The sequence below is a fragment of the Paroedura picta genome, chromosome 17 (assembly GCF_049243985.1).
Source record: "Paroedura picta isolate Pp20150507F chromosome 17, Ppicta_v3.0, whole genome shotgun sequence".
Classification (NCBI taxonomy): domain Eukaryota; kingdom Metazoa; phylum Chordata; class Lepidosauria; order Squamata; family Gekkonidae; genus Paroedura; species Paroedura picta.
The window spans coordinates 9,104,325-9,128,232 of record NC_135385.1 but is presented as its reverse complement, the minus strand read 5'-3'; the positions used below and the strand labels follow the sequence as shown (position 1 = coordinate 9,128,232).

General features: G+C 50.5%; 1 protein-coding gene across 1 annotated transcript in view; it reads left to right on the top strand.

Annotated features, from left to right (window-relative positions):
- The window catches only part of MAD1L1 (mitotic arrest deficient 1 like 1), a 239,000-nt gene that overhangs the window by 66,687 nt on the left and 148,405 nt on the right, over positions 1-23,908 (top strand). Inside the window, exons 5-6 of the mRNA XM_077316571.1 lie at positions 14,258-14,346; positions 16,820-16,898. Coding sequence (XP_077172686.1) covers positions 14,258-14,346; positions 16,820-16,898 — 168 coding nt within the window. The remainder of the gene's footprint in view (positions 1-14,257; positions 14,347-16,819; positions 16,899-23,908) is intronic.

Genomic DNA, 23,908 nt, shown 5'->3' with positions numbered 1-23,908 from the left:
AAAGCACCCAAGAAAAGTGTGTATCCAACCTTTGCTTGAAGACTGCCAGTGAGGGGGAGCTCCCCACCTCCTTAGGCAGCCTATTCCACTGCTGAACTACTCTGACTGTGAAAAACATTTTCCTGATATCTAGCCTATATAGTTGTACTTGAAGTTTAAACCCATTACTGCGTGTCCTCTCCTCTGCAGCCAACAGAAACAGCCTCCTGCCCTCCTCCAAGTGACAACCTTTCAAATACTTAAAGAGGGCTATCATGTCCCCTCTCAACCTCCTTTTCTCCAGGCTGGACATTCCCAAGTCCCTCAACCTATCTTCATAGGGCTTGGTCCCTTGGCCCCAGGTCATCTTCGTCGCTCTTCGTCACCATTGTTGATGGAGCGCCAGATATTAAAACAGGCCAGGACAAGAAATGGCCAAGGGCAGAGCTTCAAGAAACAGAGGTTGACGTTCAGGCTGTCACCGACGATGTCAGACGGTCAATGAGTATTTCTAGTTGCAGCATTTTCAGTAAATACACAGCAATTGGGACCCTTTCCAAGGCAGGATCCTGCGGGGCGTGATGACCGGAGCCGATCCCAAACCCCGAAGACCGGCAGACGGCCGAGAGCTTTTTAGCGTGCGAGATTTCACCCAACGGCAGCAAGCCACCCGTTAAGACCCGCAAGAGCTGATCAGAAGCGATAGGACCAAATTATAGAAGCGGGCTTGTTCTGCCCTGCAAATCAATACGGGATTGTAATGTGCTCTGTGGATTGTGGGGGGGACGGACGAAGAACAGAACGATTCGGAATGAAGCCCTGTTCAGTTCAGCACCAGGAAATTAATGTTTACTCTCAAAGGCCCGAATCACCATTTCTCTAAATTGATGAAAACATGAAAACAGCAACAACAAGGACAACAAAAAAATCACTGCGCTAGGCATTCCCATTACATCTTTAAAAATGTTCTCGCTACTAGCCGTGGTGCCTTGGGGGAACCTCGACGTTTAGAGGCACTAAACCTCAGAACCCCAGAGCCAGAGGCAACAACAAGGAAAGACCTCGGCCTCTGTGTTTTGTTGATGGCCCTCCAAAGGAACTGGTTGGCTTCTGTGTGAGACGAGATGCTGGACTGGATGGATACCTGGTCCGATCCAGCATTGCTCTCCTGGTGTTCTTTGGAGAAGAAGGCTTTGGTCTCTGTTTCCTGTTGTTGGCCCTCCAGAGGAACTGGTCGGCCACTGTGTGAGAAGGGAAGCTGGACTAGATGGACCTCTGGTCTGCTCCATCAGGGCTCTTTGTATTTGAGGAGCAGGCCAGAGCTCAACAGTAGAGCACCAAGCTTGTGGGGCAGGAAGCTCCCAGTTCAATCCATGCCACCTCCAGTTAAAAGGGTCAGCTAGTGGTAGGAGACGAGCTGGGCTTTTTTATCCCCCAGCTTTTAACTACCCGAAGGAGTCTCAAAGCAGCTTCCTTTCTCTCCTTCCTCCCATAGCAGACACTCTGGGAGGCAGGTGGGGCTGAGAGACCTCTGAGAGAACTGCTCTGTGAGAAGAGCTCTAACAAAACTGGGTCTAGGTAGAGGTTACCCAGCTGGGGGCATTCGCAGGAGGAGTGGTGAATCAAACCCGTTTTTCCAGACTAGAGGCCTCCGCTCTTTAACCACTACACCAAGGATGGCCAAACTGTGTCTCTCTAGATGTCCATGGACTACAATACCTATGATCCCATGGGAAGTGTAGTGCATGGACATCTAGAGAGCCACAACTTGGCCACCCTTGCACTACACCACGCTCTCTCTAATAGGTAACTTGAAGTACCTCTGTCTGAGACGCCAGAAAGCAGCTACCAGTCTGAGTTGACACGACTGACCTTGATAGCTAGATTCAGACTACAGCAAACATGGAGTCTCTGCACCAAGCTGCCTGTTCTTGCTCTCTTACTTTTGGAAATGCATTCAGGTAGGTCGATCCGAAGCAATTGGACTCAAACTTTGTTCTTTTTGGCGATAGACCGATCTGCTGGGAGAAGGCCTAGCCCCTATTTGTTTTCCCTCCTCCTGAAGTCAGTTAAAACGGATGGTCCCGGGAAGAATTCCCCTCTGGTGGCTACTGCGCATCTGCTTCCTGTTCCCGCTTTGGAAATTGATGTTCTGTTTAAAAGTCCCTGGCAAAATTGCAACCATCTGTTACACATTAGCGGAGGTGAAACATGTACAGATGCAAAGCCACTGGGACCTTGAGGAGGTGAATGCTAAATCGAACGTTCAGGGTCTCTGTGAGTGAACAGCGCCATGGCGTTCCCAAGCAATGCTTAGATCAGGTGTTGCTCTTAAGGATGTGATCGCACCATGCCTTCAATCGTGGAGACAACTGTGGGTGCGGAATCTGCATCTTACGTTTATACAAGGTCATTGAGTGCGGGAATTAGTATCCAATCTGTTGAATCTCTGAGAGATTGTTTTAAGAGCCTTCTGTTTCGCTAGTTCTAGTGTTTTTCAGTCCCGAGTGCTGGTATTGTGTTCCTCCCCCCTTTCTGCATGTCTTTCGCACCCTCTAGTGGTCACTTCGGTATTACACCCTCTATTCCCAGTTTATCAGAAGCACAAAGATAGTTTCTCAAATGTAATTGTGGCTTTTGTTGTTACCACTGGTGTGGTGTTGATGGCTGTCTGACAGAGATGCTTGGGGCATGTCTTCTGGAGCAGTTGCAAAGGCTTTTGGAAGCCTTGAACTCGAGAAATGGACATTGACAGACAGTGTGGTGCAGTGGTTAGAGTGTCAGGCTGGGATCTGAGAGAGCCAGGATTGAATTCCTGCTCTGCTCACAACTTGGAAATGGAAGGCCTCGACTTCTCTTGCCTGTTGTTGGACTCTCAGGCTTTCCCATCACCCTCTGCCTGGTCCTTTTTAACTGGAGATGTCGGGGGGATTGAACCTGCAGCCTTCTACGTGCAAAGCAGAGGCTCTTCCACTGAGCCACACCTTGTGTTGATTTTCCTATAGGGTCTTCATATCCTGTATATATCCTGTATTGCCGTATCCCGTAATCTGCCTTGAGGCCTCTTCATGAAACGTTCGTTTCAGTCATGTTGCGTTTGACTATCTGAAGTCATTTTGTTAGCTAGATGGATTCCTAATTTTTGAGAGGGGAATAAAGCTGCTCGTTTTTCTCCGTTGCAGATTTGCTTTCCCTCTGAGGCAGGCGAACTGTAACTGTTATAAACATTTGCTGCCATTTCTTGAGGGCAATCAGAGACTCCTGCTGGGAGTGCCAGCTTTCACGAAAAATCTTAATACTAATTGGAGTCTATGCACCGTTTTCCTGCTCCCCAAAAAGTTTCCGAACATTCGGTAGAAGAGTTTTCAAATCAGGCCGAAGACTATATGCAGCAGCCGGGAGAGAACCTCAGAGTATCCATGCAGGCAGGATATAGAGCAATCAATCTAAGTATCTATTTGAGTGTTTATCTACTCTCTCTCGTAGGCTTCCAAGGCATCCAACAGTGAATTGTGTAAAAAACAAGAATGTATTTTATTTAGTTATTATTATTGTCTCATCTTCCGCCCTTTCCTGGAGGCTCAGGGTGGCTCGCAAAAATTAGAATGCGATACAATATAGGATAGAGGGAATAAAACTTAAAACGCAGCCATCGTTATGTTAAAATAAATATCGGCAACCTGCCAGCAACATTGACCTGTCGTCTTCAGACCTCAACTAGGAGCCTGGTGGAACGGCTCTGTCTTGTAAGCCCCGCTAAACTATTTGACGTCCCGCCAAAGGGGTGGGAAGGGGCGGAGCCTTGAGTGGGCGTGTCCACAGCTCTGCTTCCCAACCAGATTCTGCACGATCGCGCCACTTCTGGGGTTTCTCGAAGCCTGAAGAATGATTCAGGGGTTTCTCAAGGATAAGAAAATGGAGAAAGGTTGATTTTAAGGGCTTTGGACAATAATAAACCAGTCAACTACCGCCTGGAATTCCCCCCTTTTTTGTTCTGTTGGCCCTCCTTTCCAAAATTATTAGCTAGGGGTTAGAGGGAAAGCAACATCAGGGTTGCTCATGTCCAGTATGAAGAACAACCCCCAGCCTCAAATGCACACGTCACGAGCATTAAGAAGCAGACAGAAATTGACAGAATTGAAGGGCCCGTTACGGGCGAAGACGTGCTACTCTCTGGATGGTTCTCAAAAGGGGTTTTTTGTTCTGCGGAAAGTCTTTTACTTCTGCCTGCCTGCTGTGACGGGATACATAGCTCATTGTTTTGACGGGCATTCGCAGTGCTTGTGCATAATGTATCGGAGCTGCTCGCACGGCAAGTGTCTGCGGGACCACTGGCAGCTGTTTAAATGCACAAAGGATGAAGGGAATCGCAGGGTGCAGAGACGCCGGACCCCTGAGCACCTGGCGTCGCAGGGAGGCTGCATGAGCTGTCCACCTCCTCTTCAGCAGGAAGTTTGTCAGTCCTAGTAACATCTGTTTGGGTCTGGTGGGAAACGAGAACTCTGGGGCTAGAGGAATATCCAACCTGCTTCCGGCGGGTGCTTGTTTTGCGGGGCTGGAGGCCGGCATCCACACAACAGCCTTGCGGGGTAGACCGAGACAGAGGGTTTGTCTGTTTGGAGCCGCGGAAAAGAGCAAGATCGGCTTGGTGGAACAGGAGGCAGAACTGGACTGGGGGAGAAAAACCCAATTTATATGCAATCCTGGATCTTCACGCCATGGGTCAGTTTCGGTTTAATTTCTGCGAAAGAACCCTTGCATAATTTTAGGGTTGGGGGTCACCACCACATGAGGAACCAGATTAAAGGGTTAGGAAGGTTGAGATCCACTGTGCTAGAGGAATCTTTAACCCTCTTTCGGCGACCGCTCGTTTTGCCGGGAAATTCGGTTGATTGGTGCTGTTGGCCAGCAGACAAGAAAGGGACACCACCGCTGAGCAGACACCAATGGATTAGGGAACTGGTACTGGTTGAGTCCTAGCAATGGCTGCCATGTGGTCACCAGTGGGGAAAGGCGTCATAAACCAACGTATTTACTTAACCAGCCACCCCCGTTCCCCATGGATGCTGGTTAACAACCTGGCCTAGGGTGTTGGACTAGCATCTGGGGGTCCCACGTTATGATCTCCACTTGAGCACAGAAGCTGGAGGACGCTGGGCCATTCATACACCCTTGACCATACCTTGCAGGGGTAGCTGTGTGAATAATGTCATGGGCTTTCATCGTCGTAAGTCTTGGATGGCTTCTCTCTCGCCTTGAAAGCCCCTTGTGGTCCCATAGCGGTGGGGGCTAGTGGTGCATTTATGTGTATGGCAGGACTGGATTGCCGGTTTCAGTCCTGCTCAGTGGGTCTCCTCTGGTGTAGGGGTGGGTGTTGAAACGGGAAGTAATGCCTGTGGGCCGGGTGCAGACTTCCCTTGTCATCCCTGGCTCCCCGGCGTTGGTTCCTCCTTCCCGAGACAGCCTGGTTTACACACATTTAAATATTTATGGATTCTAAAGAGCTTCTCGAATTGTGTTGAGACTTGTTAGTCAAAGGCAAGCCTCTCTCCGCCGCGATGGATCCGTATCTTTCTCTCCCTCTCTTTCCTCTCTCCCCACAACTTGCTTCTGATTTATCTCCGCCCGCTTAAACAAAAATGGTAATAAAATGAACGAGACCCTGCTCTTTTCCCAACGAGGCCTTTAGAGAAAAAATGTTTTATCAGCCCATTGTTAAATAAGCCTTTTAAACGTTTCTAATGGATTCGACTGCTTGCGTTTCCCTTAAAAGGGGAGGGGGGGGGAAGGCTCTTGTCAGAGTTGACAGATGGGGAGTCTTTGCATTCCGCACAAATGTGCTGGCCTCAGCGGTTTGTTTACATTGCGCGCGTAGATGATGGCGTGCGCTCCACCGGCAGTTCTCGGTCTGGCTATGCTGCATGTGCACTGATTTCTCTTAGACGTGATATTTGGGGTGGGGGAGGGTGGGGGGGATGCAACCCAGTTGAGCTCTATAGGCTGCTTCGGAGTGGGAGAGGAGCCAAGAGACTGTTCGTAAAAATCTGGGAGTTGGCATAGTGCAGGGGGAGGCACCCATGATATACCCTAGGAATCATAGAATCCTAGAATCATAGAGTCGGAAGGGTCATCATGGGTCATCTAGTCCAACCCTCTGCACTATGCAGGACACTCACATCCCCATCGCTCATCCACTGTCACCTGCCACCCCCTTGAACCTTCACAGAATCAGCCTCTCCGTCAGATGGCTCTCCAGCCTCTGTGTAAACATCTCCAAAGATGGAGAACCCACCACCTCCCGAGGAAGCCTGTTCCACTGAGGAACTGCTCTAACTGTCAGGAACTTCTTCCGGATGTTGAGATGGAATTTCTTTTGAATTAATTTCATCCTTTTCATTCTGGACTGTCCCTCTGGGGCAAGAGAGAACAACTCTGCTCCATCTTCCATATGGCAGCCTTTTAAATATTTGAAGATGGTAATCAAATCCCCTCTCAGTTGTCTCCTCTCCAGGCTAAACATACCAAGCCCCCCCCCCCCCCCCAGCATTTCTTCATACGTCTTAGTCTCCAAACCCCTCACCTTCTTTGTTGCCCTCCTCTGGACATGCTCCAATTTGTCTACATCCCTCTTCAACTGGGGTGCCCAAAATTGAACACAGGACTCCAAGTGAGGCCGAACCAGAGCAGAGTACAGCGGTACCATCACCTCCCGTGATCTGGACACGATACTCCGTGACCTACGAGGTCCCTGTTTCTACAGACTTGATGAGGTGACCTTTGGCGAGCTGACCCTCACCTAATTCTTGGTCCTTCTAACCGGAGATGCCGGGGATTGAACCTGGGACCTCCTGCATGCCAAGCAGAGGCTCTCCCCCTGAGCCACAGGGGCTTCTGGTCAGGGTAAGAGACAGAGAGAGGTGATCCGCCATGGCCTGCCTCCACATAGCAACCGTGGACTCCCTTGGTGTTTCCCCCGTCCAAGTACTGACCAGAGCTGGCCTTGCTAAGCTTCTCAGGTCTTATGAGATATGGGCTAGCCTGGCCCACCCAAGTCAGGGCGACTGGTTTGCGGAAGCCCCAGGATGGTTGGGTGTCGGCATAAAGAGGGTTAAAGCTTCCTCAACGCAGCCCCCTCCAATGTATGTGTAGCGCAGACAGATATTTGGATGCCCCCCTGCCCCACCGGCTGGCTTCAGCGCCTCTCCGTTGCGTCGGGGATTGTGTTTCCCCGTCCTCCTCCCCCTGCCCGACTCCTGTTGCTTTCAAAAGAGAGCAATTTTTCATGTTTATATCAAATGTCACTCTGCTTCATTTTCAAACGTGCTCTCGCCGGGGAGACATCGCCGGGCTCTCCCCGTTTTCCATCTCTAAAAGTCAACGCCTGAATTTATATTCTTTTCTCCCACTCGTGTGCCTAAGTTAAGAGCCATAATTACTGCCGGCGCCAGGCTGCAAACAAACTAAGCGCCAAGGAGAAACCAGAGGGTCGCCCTCTCTGCCCACTGCCCTCCCCTTGCTCCCCAAAGGTCTGGGTCATTCACATCTTTTATGCAGATTCAAAGTGGGGCGGGTGGGAGTCCTGCCCAGAGCTCCCTTCTTGGCTAGGAAGATTCTGCAGTCCTTGGCAAGTGAAGAGTCTGCAGTCCTAATATCGGGTCCCAGGTTCAACTTCCTCCTCCTCCTCCTCCCTGGTTGTTGTTGTTGTTGTTGTTGTTGTTGTTGTTGTTGTTGTTGTTGTTGTTGTTGTTGTTGTTGTTCTTCTTCTTCTTCTTCTTCTTCTTCTTCTTCTTCTTCTTCTTCTTCTTCTTCTTCCCAAGAAAAGCAAGGAGAAGCTTCTAGTTGGAATGCATAAGAAGAAGTGTTTGTTCTTATACGCTGCTTTTCTCTACCTGAAGGAATCTCAAAGCACCTTCCCTTTCCTCTCCGCACAACAGACAGCCTGTGAGGGAGGGGAGGCTGAGAGAACCCTAATATTACTGAAGGAGAAGAAGAGTTGGCTCTTATAAGCCACTTTTCTCTACCCGAAGGAGGCTCAAAGCAGCTTCCAGTCACCTTCCCATTCCTCTCCCCACAACAGACACCCTGTGGGGTGGGTGAGGCTGAGAGAGCCCTGATATCACTGCCTGGTCCAAACAGCTTGATCAGTGCTGTGGCGAGCCCAAGGTCCGTATGTGGGGGAGGAATGGGGAATCAAACCCAGCGAACTTATTTAAGGTTACAGAAATAATCGATGAAGAAGAAAAATAATCGATGAAGAATAGGAAGAAGAAGAACTGTTTTTTTATACTCCGCTTTTCACTATTGAAAGGAGTCCAAAAGCGGCTTACAAACCTCTTTCCTTCCTTTTTGCGCAACAGACACCCTGTGAGGTTGGTGGGGCCGAGAGAGCTCTAAGAGAACTGTTCTGCGAGAAAAGCTCTAACTGTGACTAGGCCACATCACCCAGCTGGCTGCATGCGGAGGAGTGGGGAATCAAACCCCGTTCAGACTGGTTCTTGAAAAGAGCTAAATCCGAACCTACTCGGACAGCCGGGAGGCAGTGCACTCAGCACGAGCAAAATGGGAAAGTCAGAGAAAGCACAGTTGTTAATGAAAATCCCTGGAAGCAGCTCCAAAACGGGCACTTGAAGGAAGAAATAGACGGAAGGATTCATTCCAGCTGCACCAGAGCAGGCACTCAAAGCCAAAAACGCAAGACCAGTGGCATCAGCAGATGTCCAGAACTGGCCAGGCGACCCTGGGACGTGCTCTTGTTTTTTTAAATTATTCTTCTCCCACTGCCATGTGGAGCGAGGACAGGAAAAACAGCTCCCAGTTGGTGACTTTGCTCCATATTGGGAAGCCTGGGTGCTCTGGGTCCCAAAGTTTGAGAGTTTTTAACAGGCGTGCTCATGACACTCCCTTCCTTGGCCCCATAATGGATAAGGGGTAGGAATTGGGGAATGGGGTTATTTCCGATAATTCCGTTCCAAGCCGACTGAAGTGCGACAGGCAATCTCAAAGGAGCCGTAGAATTTCCTCTGGCATTTCTCCGGGCGCAGCGAGGAAGTGCAAAATAATGCACGTTGCATGAAATAGTCCCATAAAGCTGAGCGGTGGCTTACCTATTACCACCCAAGAGAGAGAGAGAGAAGTGTAAGAGGCATTGAGCATCACTGGGTTTAAAAAGAACAAACCCACCACGTGCTACAGTCACACCGAGGCAAACGACGCGCTTAGCAGGGGGAGCGTAAATCGTACAAAACCCATCCTCATCCCTCTGTCATGTCGTTATAGCGGGCAATTTGAATCGTCTTGCAGGAGGTCGACAGATGGTCTTGCAGAGGTGCTGGGAAACTTCTTGTCCGTAGCTGGCAGGAAAGATGAGCCAGCTCAAAAGAGGCTGGACGAAGACACAGGGGTCTTCTGATGTTCTTAAGAAGGCCTCGGCCTCCCTGCCCTGTTGTTGGTCTTCCAGAGGACCCAGTTGGCTACTGTGTGAGACAGGAGGCTGGGCTAGATGGACCCCTGGTCTGATCCAGCAGGGCTCTTCTGAGGTTCTTCTTAAGGGAAGGCCTTGGCCTCTCTGCCCTGTTGTTGGCCCTCCAGAGGAACTGGTTGGCCACTGTGTGAGACACGATGCTGGACTAGATGGACCCTGGTCTGATCCAGCAGAGCTCTTCTGATGTTCTCATGAAGGCCTCAGCCTCCTTGCCCTCTTGTTGGCCCTTTAGGGGAATTGATTGGCCACTGTGTGAGAGAAGATGTTGGATTAGATGGACCATTGGCCTGATCCAGCAGGACTCTGTTTATGTTCTTGTGAAAGATTGCTTCCCTGGAGAAACTCTGCTGGCCAGAGTAGACATAAACTCATGAAGCTGCCTTACTGAAAAAGACCCTTGGTCCGTTAAGGTCTGTCTTTTCTTCTCTGACCAGCATTGGCTCTCCATGTTCTCATGGGGAGGTCTTCTGAGTCACTTGCTGCGGAGCCCGTTTTAACTGGAGATGCTGGGGATCGAACCGGGGATCTTCTACAGGCAAAGCACAGCTGTGTTGGGCTTCCAGAGCCAGGTTGGGACATCAGAGCCTGACGTTGCTGGTTCTGGCCTTGAGATTTCACAATGCTCAGGTATTCTGGTGGCTCTAGAAGTCGGCTGAATTCGGCGGGCACAGCAGGGTAAGGACTGATCGGGAATCTGCCACACGTCCTACGAGCATTGCCGCACGGCCGAAACTCTTAATCTTCTGCCAGCTTTGCACATGAGTCATGGTCTGTGACATGTCTTGCGGTTTTGCCTTCTGTCATGTCATAAGGACCTCGGCTAAGGTGAAGAGTGATCCGTCAGAAATAGCTGTAATCGCCGTAAGAGCTATTACTGAGCAGCAGTGCGCTCTTAACTGGTTGATTAAGTTGGCGGGATTGCTTATACCCACAGACGGAACAGTTTTGCCGTGGTGATATAGTTGCATTAATGATCAAAGACTCCCTTTTAAAATTTAGGGCACCCCTTGAGAAGTTCAGTTTGTGAATATGGAAACCCGCGGCATTTTTGTGCTTGCCGGCTCCTTTGACGTTCTGGCACAGAGTGGGACAAGCACAAAATGGCTGCTCCAGTAGGGGGAGCCAAGCACAAAATGGCTGCTCCAGTAGGGGGAGCCAAGCACAAAATGGCTGCTCCAGTAGGGAGAGCCAAGCACAAAATGGCTGCTCCAGTAGGGAGAGCCAAGCACAAAATGGCTGCTCCAGTAGGAAGAGCCAAGCACAAAATGGCTGCTCCAGTAGAGAGAACCAAGCACAAAATGGCTGCTCCAGTAAGGAGAGCCAAGCACAAAATGGCTGCTCCAGTAGGGAGAGCCAAGCACAAAATGGCTGCTCCAGTAGGGAGAGCCAAGCACAAAATGGCTACTCCAGTAGGGAGAGCCAAGCACAAAATGGCTGCTCCAGTAAGGAGAGCCAAGCACAAAATGGCTGCTCCAGTAAGGAGAGCCAAGCACAAAATGTCTGCTCCAGTAGGGAGAGCCAAGCACAAAATGGCTGCTCCAGTAGGGAGAGCCAAGCACAAAATGGCTGCTCTAGTAGGTAGAGCCAAGCACAAAATGGCTGCCACAAGAGGCGGAGCATACCCCACAGTGAAGCCATGGAGAAGTCTAATAGTATCTCTACAGCATTTCTGGCTGGATGCCTTTTCAAAAGGACTGTTGTTAAAATGTTTTCTTGCATACATACAACTTACGTTCAGTCATGTTGTGACTGTTCTTGTGTTGCTGCTGGGGCAACTTTTTAACACTCTGTCAATCAGATCTCCCACGGCCAATCAGAAACCCCCTGGCCTGGCCCACCTTCTGAAAGATTTGCTCCACCCAAGGTGTTAGTGGAAAGCCCGTGTTGGGGATCTCCGGTGCAAATATTGCCCTTGGGTAACGTTTGGTCATTTCCCATGCAGATCTAAGCCCGACCGACAAAGTACCGCTTGGTTCCTGCAGTTAAGCACACTTCGTAGCGTTCCCTTGAGGAACGACATTGGGTGTTTAACGTTTCCCCTCCGGAGCCGGCCGGCATATTGGAGCGATCGGCACACTCTCATTACAGGCGGAACCTCTTTCCTCTCCCTGCAAACGCACCGCTGTGCGCCCCAGAAGTCTATTACTAACCCCTTGCCTCTTTTCCCTCCAAAGGGAGCCAGCGGCAATTTATCTGCTCATGTCACGAAAAGCAGGTGGCAGGCAGCTTGAAGGCTGAGGCCCGCTTAGCCAATGATAAATAGGCTATTTACTGGCCCTGCATCTCCGGATGCCGTCCACGCCCGGAGCAGAGAGCGGCCCTGAAACTATAATAACAAACCTCATTGCAACCTTCAGCGGCAACGGAGAGCCGGCACACATAACAAATGGCTCGGGAGCGACCGGAGATGGGGTGGAATTGAAAGTTACCCGCCGGGCCCTGGCGCCTTGCGACGGCGTATCCCTGGAATTATCGGAGAGCACCTGCTTTATCCGGGCCATCTGTGATGGGGCTGCCGCGCGGAAAGAGAGCCGCGCGGTAATCAGAAAATTGAGGCAGGCGTTTCTCTGCGCTGATAATGTTTATCAGCCGGCCGCTACGCATTCGCTTTTTTGCAATTTGGAGAGACGGGCGCAAGAAACGCTCTCCGCCAACCCGTCGCTCTGCCGTCAAGACGGGATTTGGGAATGAATTGGGGGCTGGATTTGGGGCGGGGGGGGGGGCCGAGCCTGCTGGCTTTCTTTTTTGCTGTTCCCCAGGAAGGGTAGGACCGCTCCTTTTTTGATCCCTGAGTCGTACCGTTCTCCAGTGGGATGTTGGAACTTTGTTTTGTGGACTGCCTGCTGTGGGTCAGCACAGCTTTGCCAGTCATTGATAAGTTTCCTTTTTCCGATCCAACTTGCCCTGTTGAGCAGGGGCCCCCGCTCCTCCGTTGAGTGCCATCTGGCTGTTCTTGGACCTGTTCTTCTGGCGCAGTCAAATTAGGAATGCGCTGCATCTCGGAAGCAGCAGCACAGTCGAAGGATACTGTATGCTAATGCCTTATCTCCCTGGTGCCGAAGATGAAGCCCTCGGTGTGCGTGTTTTGGTACGCATGTCTAATTAGGGCAGCGCTTGGATCACTCCTCCCCTCCCCTCCTGGACGTGCCCTGAGTTTTGCCGTGGAGGTTTTAAAAAAGAGGTGGCAGATGGCAAACGGGGGGAAATGTTGTAGTAGGAAGGTAGCCCTCTGCCAAGGAGCTGTGGGACGAATTGTCAAAAGCTTCCGTGGCTTTCGGTGGGTTGTTGTGGGCTTTCTGGGGCGCGTGGCCGTGGCCTGGTCATTTCGGTCCCTGACGTTGCACTAGAAGCTGTGGCCGGCGTCTTCAGAGGTAGAATCTTCCTACCTCCGAAGATCCCAGCCACAGTCGTCGGCGAAACGTCAGGGACCGAAATGACCGGACCACACCCCACAGGCCGGAAAGCTCACAACAACCAGTTGCAGAAGGGTTGGGCAAGTGTTGACAGGGGTGGGTTCTGGGGGCTTGCCTATGTTGAGGGGTCAATGCTGAATCAGAGGCAAAGACCTCTGGTCTAAAGAAGGCTTCCTAACCCCTCTGAATGCGGATCTATTTCATGGACGACTCCCTATGCAGAGTGTGAAGTTAGACTTACAGGGTTGGTTACTCCAGGTTGGAAAATTCCTGGGGATTTGGGGTGTGGAGTCTGGGGTGGATGGGGTTGGGAGGGGCCTCAACTGGCCATAATGCCATCATGGCCGTAATTTTCTCCAGGGGTTCTGATCTCCATGTTGGTGTGGACTGCCAGTTTTGGTGTCATGTTTAAGAGCGGCAGCCTCTGATCTGGAGAGCCAGGTTCGATTCCCCACTCCTCCTCCACATGCAGCCAGCTGGGTGACCTTGGGCCGGTCCCAGTTCTCTCAGAGCTCTCTCGTTCCCACCTACTTCACAAGGGTGTCTGTTGTGGGGAGAGGAAGGGGAGGTGATTTTTAAGCCATGTTGAGGCTTCATTGGATACAGACAACCCATCTCTTCATCTGCAGATCAGTTGCAGTTCCGGGGACCTCCAGGCCCCACCTTGAGGTTGACACCCCAAGATTATTTCTGCATAGGATGCTAGTGTCCAAGTGTATTTCTACCTTTATGCCTTCTGGTCAGTGTTATCCCTGGTTTCTAGTGGAAAGAGAGAGAGAATTGTCTGTTGTATTCATGGCAGAGGCGAGATTTGAACCAGGGACCTCCCAGCATATATCTAGAATATTAACCATTTTGTGACACTGGATCATCTGGGCAAAGGCTGGTAGTGAAAACAGCAGGGCACCTTGTCCATCTTGGTGGACCAGTGGGGTGTCGTGGTTAAGAATGGCAGCCTCTAATGTGGAAGAAAAAGAAGAAGAAGAGTTGGTTCTTAGATGCCGCTTTTCTCTACCCGAAGGAGTCTCAAAGCGGCCTACAGTCGCCTTCCCTTTCCTCTCCCCACAACAGACACCCTGTGAGGTGGTTGAGGCTGAGAGAGCTTCTGAGAGGATTGCTTGGTCAGAACAGCACTATCATAGCTGTGACAAGCCCAAGGTCACTCAGGTGGCTGCATGTCAGGGAGCGGGGAAACAAACCCAGCTCGCTAGCTTAGAAGGCGCTGCTCTTAACTGTGACCCCAAGCTGGAGAACTGCTCAAAGGCCTTTGCCCTCTCCCGTTGTCACATTCGCAGCAAGTCTCTCTGTCCGGAAGGGGAAATCAGATTTTAAAAAGGGACCCTCCTAAATTGCTGTGTTTTTTGCTTCCTTTTCTCTCTTCCAGTTGGAGGCGGAGCTGAGGCTGCTGAAGAGTCAGGAATCCACGAAGGAGTTGAGCTTCTTTGTCGCCCGGGAGGGGGTGAATGCACTCAGGTGAGCTCGTCCTCCCCTCTCCGCCGCTGGGCAGGAGGGAGAGGAGACGAAAGCTTCCCTTTGCTTCCTCCCTCCCTGTCCCGCTCCTTAATTAGGAAATTTGTCATCTGAGGAGGAATGAAAATTCATTAGCGATCGGAACGCGAGCTTTAACCGGTTTGATTAATTAGCTCCGGCTTAATCACGGGGAAAAAATTTGCCTTCTGACTTAATCGGCAGGCAAAGAGCCGGGGGGGGGGCTCGATGGCCGCCTCTCCCAGCTGGCACCTGAAGATGGCTTCGCTCCCCCCACCCGCCCTTTAATTTATTCCCGATTGCCTTTCAGAGGGGAATTAACCGCCCTGAGCCTTCGGGGAGGGCGGTCTATAACTATAATAAATAAAACACCCTTCAACGGCATCCAAAATTGGCAGTGGAGATCAGACATTGAGGCCACACCCTAGACTTTTCTATCCACGATATTCGTGACTTTTGGAATCTTCTTTTTTTTTTAAATCACGTTTGAGAGACTTTTGGGAGTTTGGCCGCAGAGTGAGAACACAAGGGGAATGTCCCCCAATGCATTGGGAAGGGTGGGAGAGAAAATCCGTAGCTCCTAATTTCGACTGCGGTTTGGGGCTTGGTGCCATGACATGGTGCTATCCATGACCCCTCCGTGCCGATATGTCACCTCCCTTCTCATCCCGATGTTCGCCTGGCCAGAAGCCAAGCGTCGAGTCTTGTCGATTCTGTTTCCGGAAGAGCGGGTTTTACCTGGGCCTTGATGAATGTCCTGAAATTGGCAACATTTCACGTTTTCTCAAAGTCAGGGAAGTCTCAAATAGGGGGGACAGATGGCGAGACCTCTTCAGCTGGAACAAAACGCAATGTTTCTCTCCTCCCCACTGCTCCCCCCCCCCTTCGCTATCAAACACCAACTCCAGTAAATCCTAAACGCTGTCGATAGATTTAGAGACCAGATCAGGTTTCGGCAATGTCAAAGAAATTCATGTTCTACCCAAGCCGATTAGACATGCTTTCTGGGAATCTCTCTTCTCCCGCCCTGATGCTTTTCGGAACACGTGAACGTCGTGTTCCTACTATGCCCATGGCAGGTGCGTTTTTTAACTCCCAACCCAATTTTGCCTCCTTGGTTGCACTTCTCCGTTTGGTTTCCCCCCCCCCCTCCCGTCTGCCAAGAGCTGTCCTGTTTGTACAATTTTTTGTACAGTTTTTTTTAAAACGAATTCATAAATATTGCAAGCGTCGTGTCCTCTGCATGTGGTTTTTTGATGCAGAACGGATGTTTTGTTTGTTTCCGTGTTGGTTTGCTTCATTTATACTATCGTTTTCCCCATTGGGGACCCGAAGTGGCTTACATCTAATTCTTCTTTACTGAGTTTTCTATTCGCAATGAGTGTAACAGGGCGTGGGGAGAGGAAGCGCAGGTGATTGGAAGCCACTTTGAGACTGTTTCGTGGAGTAGGAAGTGGGGTACCAGACCCCACCCCACCCCAGTTCTTCTTCGCCCTTGATTGTACCAACCTCAACTGCAGATCAAAAGCATGGCCCAGCATATTAACTTAACTTATGGGCACCCTGGCTCGTACTGCCACCTTTTCTGGTGTTTTTGAATGTGGGTGGAGCTATAGGGACAATGGGGCAGGAGAGCTTCTAAATGGCCATTGGAGAGCGGGGGGAGCTGTGCAGATTAAATGTATTCTTTATTTATCGTTATCGGAATGGTTTTTCTTCTTCTGTAATGCTGGAGTCAGAAAACCTCGTTCAACACCCAGGAGGCGTGCCAAATCTGACCTGGATGAGAATTTAATATAAACACCCTGAAATGCCAGTTTCACAACAGGGCCCTGACCCTGTCCGTCCATCCATCCATCCTTCCCTCCATCCATCCGTTCTTCCCTGCATCCATCCATCCATCCATCCATCCATCCATCCATCCATCCATCCATCCTTCCTTCCATCCATCCATCCATCCATCCATCCATCCTTCCCTCCATCCTTCCCTCCATCCCTCCATCCATCCATCCATCCATCCATCCATCCTTCCATCCTTCCTTCCCTCCATCCATCCATCCATCCTCCCCTCCATCCTTCCATCCTTCCATCCATCCTTCCATCCGTCCTTCCCTGCATCCATCTATCCATCCATCCATCCATCACCTGTAAAAAGCATTGTAGTAAACTACAAACAATCAATCCAGCCACTGAGCTGGTTGGCTTTTCTTCTTCTTCTGTAATGCCGGAGTCAGAAAACCTCATTCAACACCCAGGAGGAATGCCGAAAGCGACCTTGATGAGTATTTAATATAAACACCCTGGAATGCCAGTTTCGATCTGGTTTTGGGAAAAAAGACAGGTTTGTACGACAAAAGCCACTGAGCAGGGTTTTATATCTCGGTCGCTTCGCCGAGCCGGATGGCAGCAGCCGTGAAGGATATGAAGAGTTTTCACTTATGGCCATGTTGCCCCTTAGGTTAAAGATTGAGGAGCTGGAATCTGAGAGGAGCCAATTAGAAGAGGAAAAGCGAGCCCTAGAACTGAAGCTGAAACAGGTGAGTCATGGGCATATACTGGTGGATTTGGGCGGGTAAATGTGTTTACGGCCCGGAGGGTGGAGGCCACTCTTCCCTCCCTCCCTACCGTCTGGTTTCAAGGAACAGCCCACAACAGACCTGGTCTGGGCCCGGCATACCTGAAGGACCACCTAGCTGACTGTGCCTCCTGAAGAGTGTTCCCCTCAGTTAGTACAAAGCAGCTGGTCATCCCTAGCCCTAGAGGAGTATGCTTAGCCGCAACAAGGGTCAGGGCCTTTGCGGTCCTGGCCCCTACCCTTCGGAACGAGCTCCCGGAGGAGCTGCGGGCCCTACAGGAACTTTCTCAGTTTGGTAGGTCCTGCAAAACGGAGCTCTTCTACCAGGCTTTTAGTTGGGGCCCATGAATGATGGAATTGATACCAACAGATGAGGCCCTCCTTAAAGCAACCCACCCCCCCAGTGGGAGATGGGGAGATAGAAACCAAGACCCACAGCTGGAACGATGCCATAAAATGCCACAAGCTGCTTTGAACTGGCTTTAATTACCATATTTGTGGTTGTGAGCGGCCCCGAGTCGGTAACTCTGAAAGGGGTTGGCATAAAAATTTAATCATGAATCAATAAACTGGAATCCTTCTGTCATTCCGAATTTGAGCCATGAAGTCAAGCTAGGACGAATTTTCAGAACGAAGGCATTTGGGATACCTTAACCGGTAGAGAATACATAAAAAGGAAGTAAGCTTTTGGACGATGTACCAATTAATTAATTAATTGTCAAGAGGAAGCTCTGAGCTTAACACCCAACGGAACTTTATGGGAAGATGCAGTCCCAAAACAAGAATGCTCTCCTAGTAAGGAAAATGCACCATATCCTTGAGGTGTACAATATTGCTAATGAGCGATGGCTTGGGTTAGATGGAACAGTTTTAAATGTAAATTGCTTTTTTTAATGTAATGTTTTATTATTGACGTAACTTGCCCTGAGCCTCATGGAAAGGACGGGATAGAAAAATAAAGTTTATTATCACAATAACGTCCCCCAAAGAGCACCGGTGGTCTCTGGCCCTGAGGTAGAACGCCTGGCCTCAACCAATATCAGTCCTGGCCTCTGCTTGGTGGAACGAACTCCCAGAGGACATCCAGGCCCTGTTGGAGCTGGCCAAATTCCGCAGGGCCTGCAAGACGGAGCTCTTCTGCCAAGCCTTTGGTTGCAGTCAACGAACTCATAACATCTATGGGCCCTCTCCAGCAGAGACACCCCTACTGACACATACTAACCCGGAAAGATCTTCTGGCTGTGACCGATCGCTCAGTTGAATGGCAATCATGGATGCTGGGACAGGTGGTAGATGCAGCTAATGAGCTTTAAACTGTTTAATGTTTTATGGTGTTATCTTAACTGAAAATAGTTATTACATGATGTACACTGCCCTGAGCCGGTTTTGAGAGGGCGGTATAGAAACAACAACAACAATTTTCTTTCTTTCTTTCTTTCTTTCTTTCTTTCTTTCTTTCTTTCTTTCTTTCTTTCTTTCTTTCTTTCTTTCTTTCTTTCTTTCTTTCTTTCTTTCTTTCTTTCTTTCTTCCTTCCTTCCTTCCTTCCTTCCTTCCTTCCTTCCTTCCTTCCTTCCTTCCTTCCTTCCTTCCTTCCTTCCTTCCTTCCTTCCATCCATCCATCCATCCATCCATCCATCCATCCATCCATCCATCCATCCTTCATGTATGTATTTAATTTTATTTCTATGCTTCCCCCCCCCCCTGCAAACATGCTCAGGGTGGTTTACAATAATAAAAACACAAAACCAGTGCGTCTCCCCGCCACCCTCTCAAATACCCTCCGTCAGGCTAACCAGATTTGGAGGGTCTAAAATTGGGGGCGGGGGGAGTTAAGGAGAAGGAGGGTATAGTTGTATAGTTTTCAGACAGCCACGACCTCATCCGTAAGCCCGGCGGAAGAGTGCCATTTTACAGAGCCCGCGGAACATTGATTTCAACTGACAACCAATTCCACCAGGTTGAAGCAGAGCTAAAAAGGCCCTGGCTGAGACCAGACAGATGTCTTTAGGGCCTGGGATTACCAACAAATTGGTGTTAGCAGAACACAAAAGTTCTCTGGGGGCCATATTGGGGGAGGGGCCTTGTATAGAAAGCGGACAGTCCGTGGGCGCCTTCTTGAAAGATTCTCTTCTTCTTGAAAGATTCTCCACTCTCTTTTGACTATCATTCAAGCTAGAGCATTATGAATGACACAGGTTTGGGGCCAGGGGGAGGGCTTGGTCAAAAATCGCTCTTCTGCCTCCCACTTAGATAAGTGGATCTTGTGGGCAGAGAATTTTTACGATCCCTCTGTAGTGTTGGGTACAGGGAAAGAGATCTTTTGGCCATTGTTGTGTTCTAGGATATACCTCCCTCTTAAACCCGATCTCTTTCACCACTATCAAAACTTCCCTCTAGCTATGGGGCTTGTGGGCGTAAGTATATGCGGAATGGTTGCTGAAAACGAACGGGGCCATGGGCTTATTTTAAGTGTCCGGGTTTGTGACCGCCTCCTCGTAATAAATGCCGTACTGATTCTCATAAAAAAAAAAACAGTCTGAAATGTTTTACGCATCCTATTTCAGTTCCTGTCCTCTGTGGGCCTGTGACGAAGGTCATGGTTATTCCCATTTTACAGGTGGGGAACTGAGTTGGAGAAGACAAGTGACTCACCCAAGGCTACCCTTAGGGAGTCGGTGGCTGATCTGGACTGTGATCCCGGGCCTCCGTGGTCCAGCTGACTGGATCCTCTCTACTCGCACCTGTCCTGTAATTCGTGTGGGCCTCGTTTCGTACGAAAATTCAGATGCCTTTTGCTTTTCCGTAATGAGAGTGAGATCTACCAGGGATGCTTTCCAAACATTCCTTTAGAAGCAGAACAGTCTTTTAGTCTATGTTACCAGGTACATGGAACTGTTGCTGTCAAATGTGTGTTTCTATTTATCACTCCAGAGGTATTTTGGGAGAATTTGGCAGCACATGGATTTGGGAGACATTTAGAAGATCCTCTCCATGGATCTTCCTCTTTCCTCTGTCCAAGGCAGACCTAGATATAGGGTTATGGCTCCCAATTCCTGTAGATTTTTAGGATGGTGCCTGGAAATGCTGCTGGTGGTTCAGGGAAAGACCCCCGCAATTAGAAGCCACCCTTCAAAGAAGCCATTTTCTCCAGATCTGTGTTGACTGGAGATCCGTGGTAATTCCTGGAGAGTTCCGGAGGTCAACGGCCTTAGATAGAAGTGAGTTAGTTTGTGGTACACTAGCTCTTTGGTTGGTTGTCGCCACCGTCGTAACCTCTTCTTCACTTGCCCAGCGACCTTTGTGAGGGAAGCAGTGGGTTGCTTTTCTCAGATTTGGAGATGAGAGAAGATCATCCATATATTCTGGTTGTCATTGGTCCTCACGAGCAGAGGGAGGGAGGGAGGGAGTGCTGTGGAGCGGTTGCCCTTGCTCCTCACGAACAGAGGGAAGGAGGGAGCGCTGTGGAGCGGTTGCCCTTGCTCCTCACGAACAGAGGGAGGGAGGGAGCGCTGTGGAGCGGTTGCCCTTGCTCCTCACGAACAGAGGGAGGGAGGGAGTGCTGTGGAGCGGTTGCCCTTGCTCCTCACGAACAGAGGGAGGGAGGGAGTGCTGTGGAGCGGTTGCCCTTGCTCCTCACGAACAGAGGGAGGGAGGGAGTGCTGTGGAGCGGTTGCCCTTGCTCCTCACGAACAGAGGGAGGGAGGGAGTGCTGTGGAGCGGTTGCCCTTGCTCCTCACGAACAGAGGGAGGGAGGGAGTGCTGTGGAGCGGTTGCCCTTGCTCCTCACGAACAGAGGGAGGGAGGGAGTGCTGTGGAGCGGTTGCCCTTGCTCCTCACGAACAGAGGGAGGGAGGGAGTGCTGTGGAGCGGTTGCCCTTGCTCCTCACGAACAGAGGGAGGGAGGGAGTGCTGTGGAGCGGTTGCCCTTGCTCCTCACGAACAGAGGGAGGGAGGGAGTGCTGTGGAGCGGTTGCCCTTGCTCCTCATGAACAGAGGAAGGGAGTGCTGTGGAGTGATTGCGCTTGCTCCTCACGAATGGGAGGGAAGGAGGGCTGGGGAGAGCGACCTGGAGTGACGCAGCAAGTTCGTTTTCTTCCTTCTTTTCTCTAACGCCGTTTGCTGGAGCGAGCCGTGAGAGCGTGTCAGCTTGCTGAAGGCAGCGCCTGAGAAGCACCTCAACAGCCTGCGCATTAAATCAGACCCTGTCCTGCCCAAAGCCATGTCGTCTGTCTTCCTTCTCTCTGATGCGCCGTATCACAGCCCTGTTCGACTCTTGTTCATTTCCCTTCCTTCTCTTCTTCCTGCTCAGCTGCAAAACAAAACAAAAGAATGACAACGATCCTTGCTGTAAATTGTTTCACGGGTTTGTGTGTGTGTGTGTGTGTGTGTGTGTGTGTCTGTTTCATGCTCGTCGTGAAATTACCCAGACTTTAGACAAGCCGTTGTTGTTTTTTAATCTTGACACCTATTAGAGGTGAACCAAACTTCTCCTTTAATGCCGATTCCCGAATAGTGCGGGGAGAGGGGGAGGGAGGGAGTGACAACTTTGATAAAGCAGGGATCCGAGATCAACCCGGTGCTTTGCAGAGCCGCATTCTGCACGAAGCCTGTCACCCAGCGCTCCTTTAATTGGGCTGCTGCCTTTGGAAGAGGATGACGGCGTCGAGCTGGGATTTGGACGCCCCGGTCTCCGAAGAACGCCTGCCTGGCTTCCGTTCCCCACCTTGATGCTTACAAGCTCATTAGCATCATATTTTGGACACCACGCCGTCAATTGAAGGCGGCTGTCTTTTCGTGACTCTGGGACAGTGTAGTCTGGAATGAAGGGCCCTTTTTATTTTGGGATGTCAGAAGGACCGGCTCTGAGCCGTTAGCGTGCATCCTTCAAGGTTTGAAAAGTCTGCCTCCAGCAAGACTTGCCCAGACATTGCACTAATCCTGGAGAGGAGCCCTGGCTCAGTGGAAGAACCTCTGCTTGGCATGCGGAAGGTCCCAGGTTCAATCCCTGGCAGATCCAGTTAAAAGGATTAGGCAAGAGGGGGTGGAAAAGACCTCAAGCTGAGACCTTGGAGAGCTGCTACCAGCCTGAGTAGACAGTACCGTGAGTAGGTGGGCAGGAAGGGATGGGCCAGTGTTTGACTCTTGTGGCCCTTCCTTGCCTACCCAGGGAATTGCTGATTGCCACTGTGGGATGGCAGGTGAATTCCCTCCAGGCCATCCTAGATTCTGGAGATTTTTTGCTGAAGGGATCACTGGAAATTGGGGTCACTGTGGGTGGGCAGGTAGTTGTGAGTTCCTGCACTGAACAGGGGGTTGGACTAGATGATCCTGGAGGTCCCTTCCAACTCTAGGATTCTATGATTCTAATTAGGAACCAGTGGAGGGGCAGAATCAGCACAGCAGGTTTTTCTGGTGGGTCAATTCACTGCAATTCAGGATCAGCCTTTTCAGATAGCCTGAGAAGCTCCCCAAATTCCCCTGTCACTGTTAAGTATTGAATTATCAGCTCTTTATTTCCCTATTCCCTTCCCCCCAACCCCCCCCCCCCCAAATCTGGAGTGTTAGTCGGATACTTGTCACTAAAGTATGCATTTTGCAAGGGCTCTTCTTAGTATCGGAAAAAATGCATCAGGCCAGCTGAGAAACATCTGATGTTGTCCAACAAGATTCAGGCCAGGTAAGAAAAGAGCCCAGCTGGATGACTATTATTGAACATTATTTTCGAATCAGTAGCGTGCTACTACTGCAGAGATGCTGGTAAACAAAAGGCAGCCTTGGCCTGGGACTTGAGTTGCCGGGATTAGCATTCTCTCCGAATTCTGAGCCCGACGTTTGCATACAAATGCAATGACGGTTCCGTTCCCGGAAGAGGACAGCAGGGCTGCGTTATAGCAGGTACCTAGGAGCCTTTCCCTGCAAGAATGATCTTGTTTCAGCTTTTCTCAACTTATTTTTACCAACTGAGAAGCCCTTGAAATGTTCTCCAGGGTTCGAAAAACCCAAGAGGCGGTGTGATTGTGCAGAACGTGGTTGGGAAGCAGAGCTGTGGACACGCCCACCCAGGGCCCCTCCCCTTCCCACCCCCTCCAGGCCCATCGCTGGCCATTTTGGGAGGCGGGGTGGGTGGGCCGACATGACCATATAGGGTTACAGGACCCGATCGATGTTTTAAAAGATCAAAATGTTTTTTTTTTAATTTATTAACTCCTCATTCGGGAAACCTTTCCGGGGCCGTCAAGAAACCCCAGCGTTTCGCGAAACCCTGGTTGAGAAAGCTTGATCTATTTAAATCTCTCTTCTGTGACACCAGCACTGGGGAGCCATGTGCTTTATGTTCGGAAAACACCCTCATCCAAGAGAAGATGCGTCCATGTTGGTGGAGCAAGGTGTGTCTTGTGCGCTGGTGTAACAGGTGTGCAGGTGTCGGCCATTCGGCAGACTCTGGTCTTCAGGGACAGATTTGGGAGGGAAGGTCTCCTTGATAATATGGCCGGGTCTCAGCTGAACCACGGTAACCCTCTCTGTGGAGTGTTCCTGCCTCTTTGTAGCAACCTTCGACTTCCTTGGGGGGTCTCCCATTCAAGTGCTAACCAGAGCTAACGCTGCTTACCTTCTGAGATCTGTCACGATCGGGCTAGCCTATGCTGTCCGCATCGGGGCTAGTGGGGAAGGGAGGCGGTTTGCCCTTGCCTGCCTCTGCGTAGCCACCCTAGACTCTTTCACTGGTCTCCCATTCCAATACTAACCAGGGCCGACCCTGCTTAGCTTCCGAGATGGGATGAAACAGGGCTAGCCCAGGCCATGCAAGCTAGGGTAAGAGAGGAACAGAAGTGACTGACCCTTGCCTGCCTCTGCGTAGCAACCCCTTCAGTGGTCTCTCACCCAAGTGCTAGCCAGGGCCACGCTTTCTTAGCTTCTGAGCTCTGGCGACATTAGGCCATCCGGGGACAAATAGAGCTAGTTGGGCCATT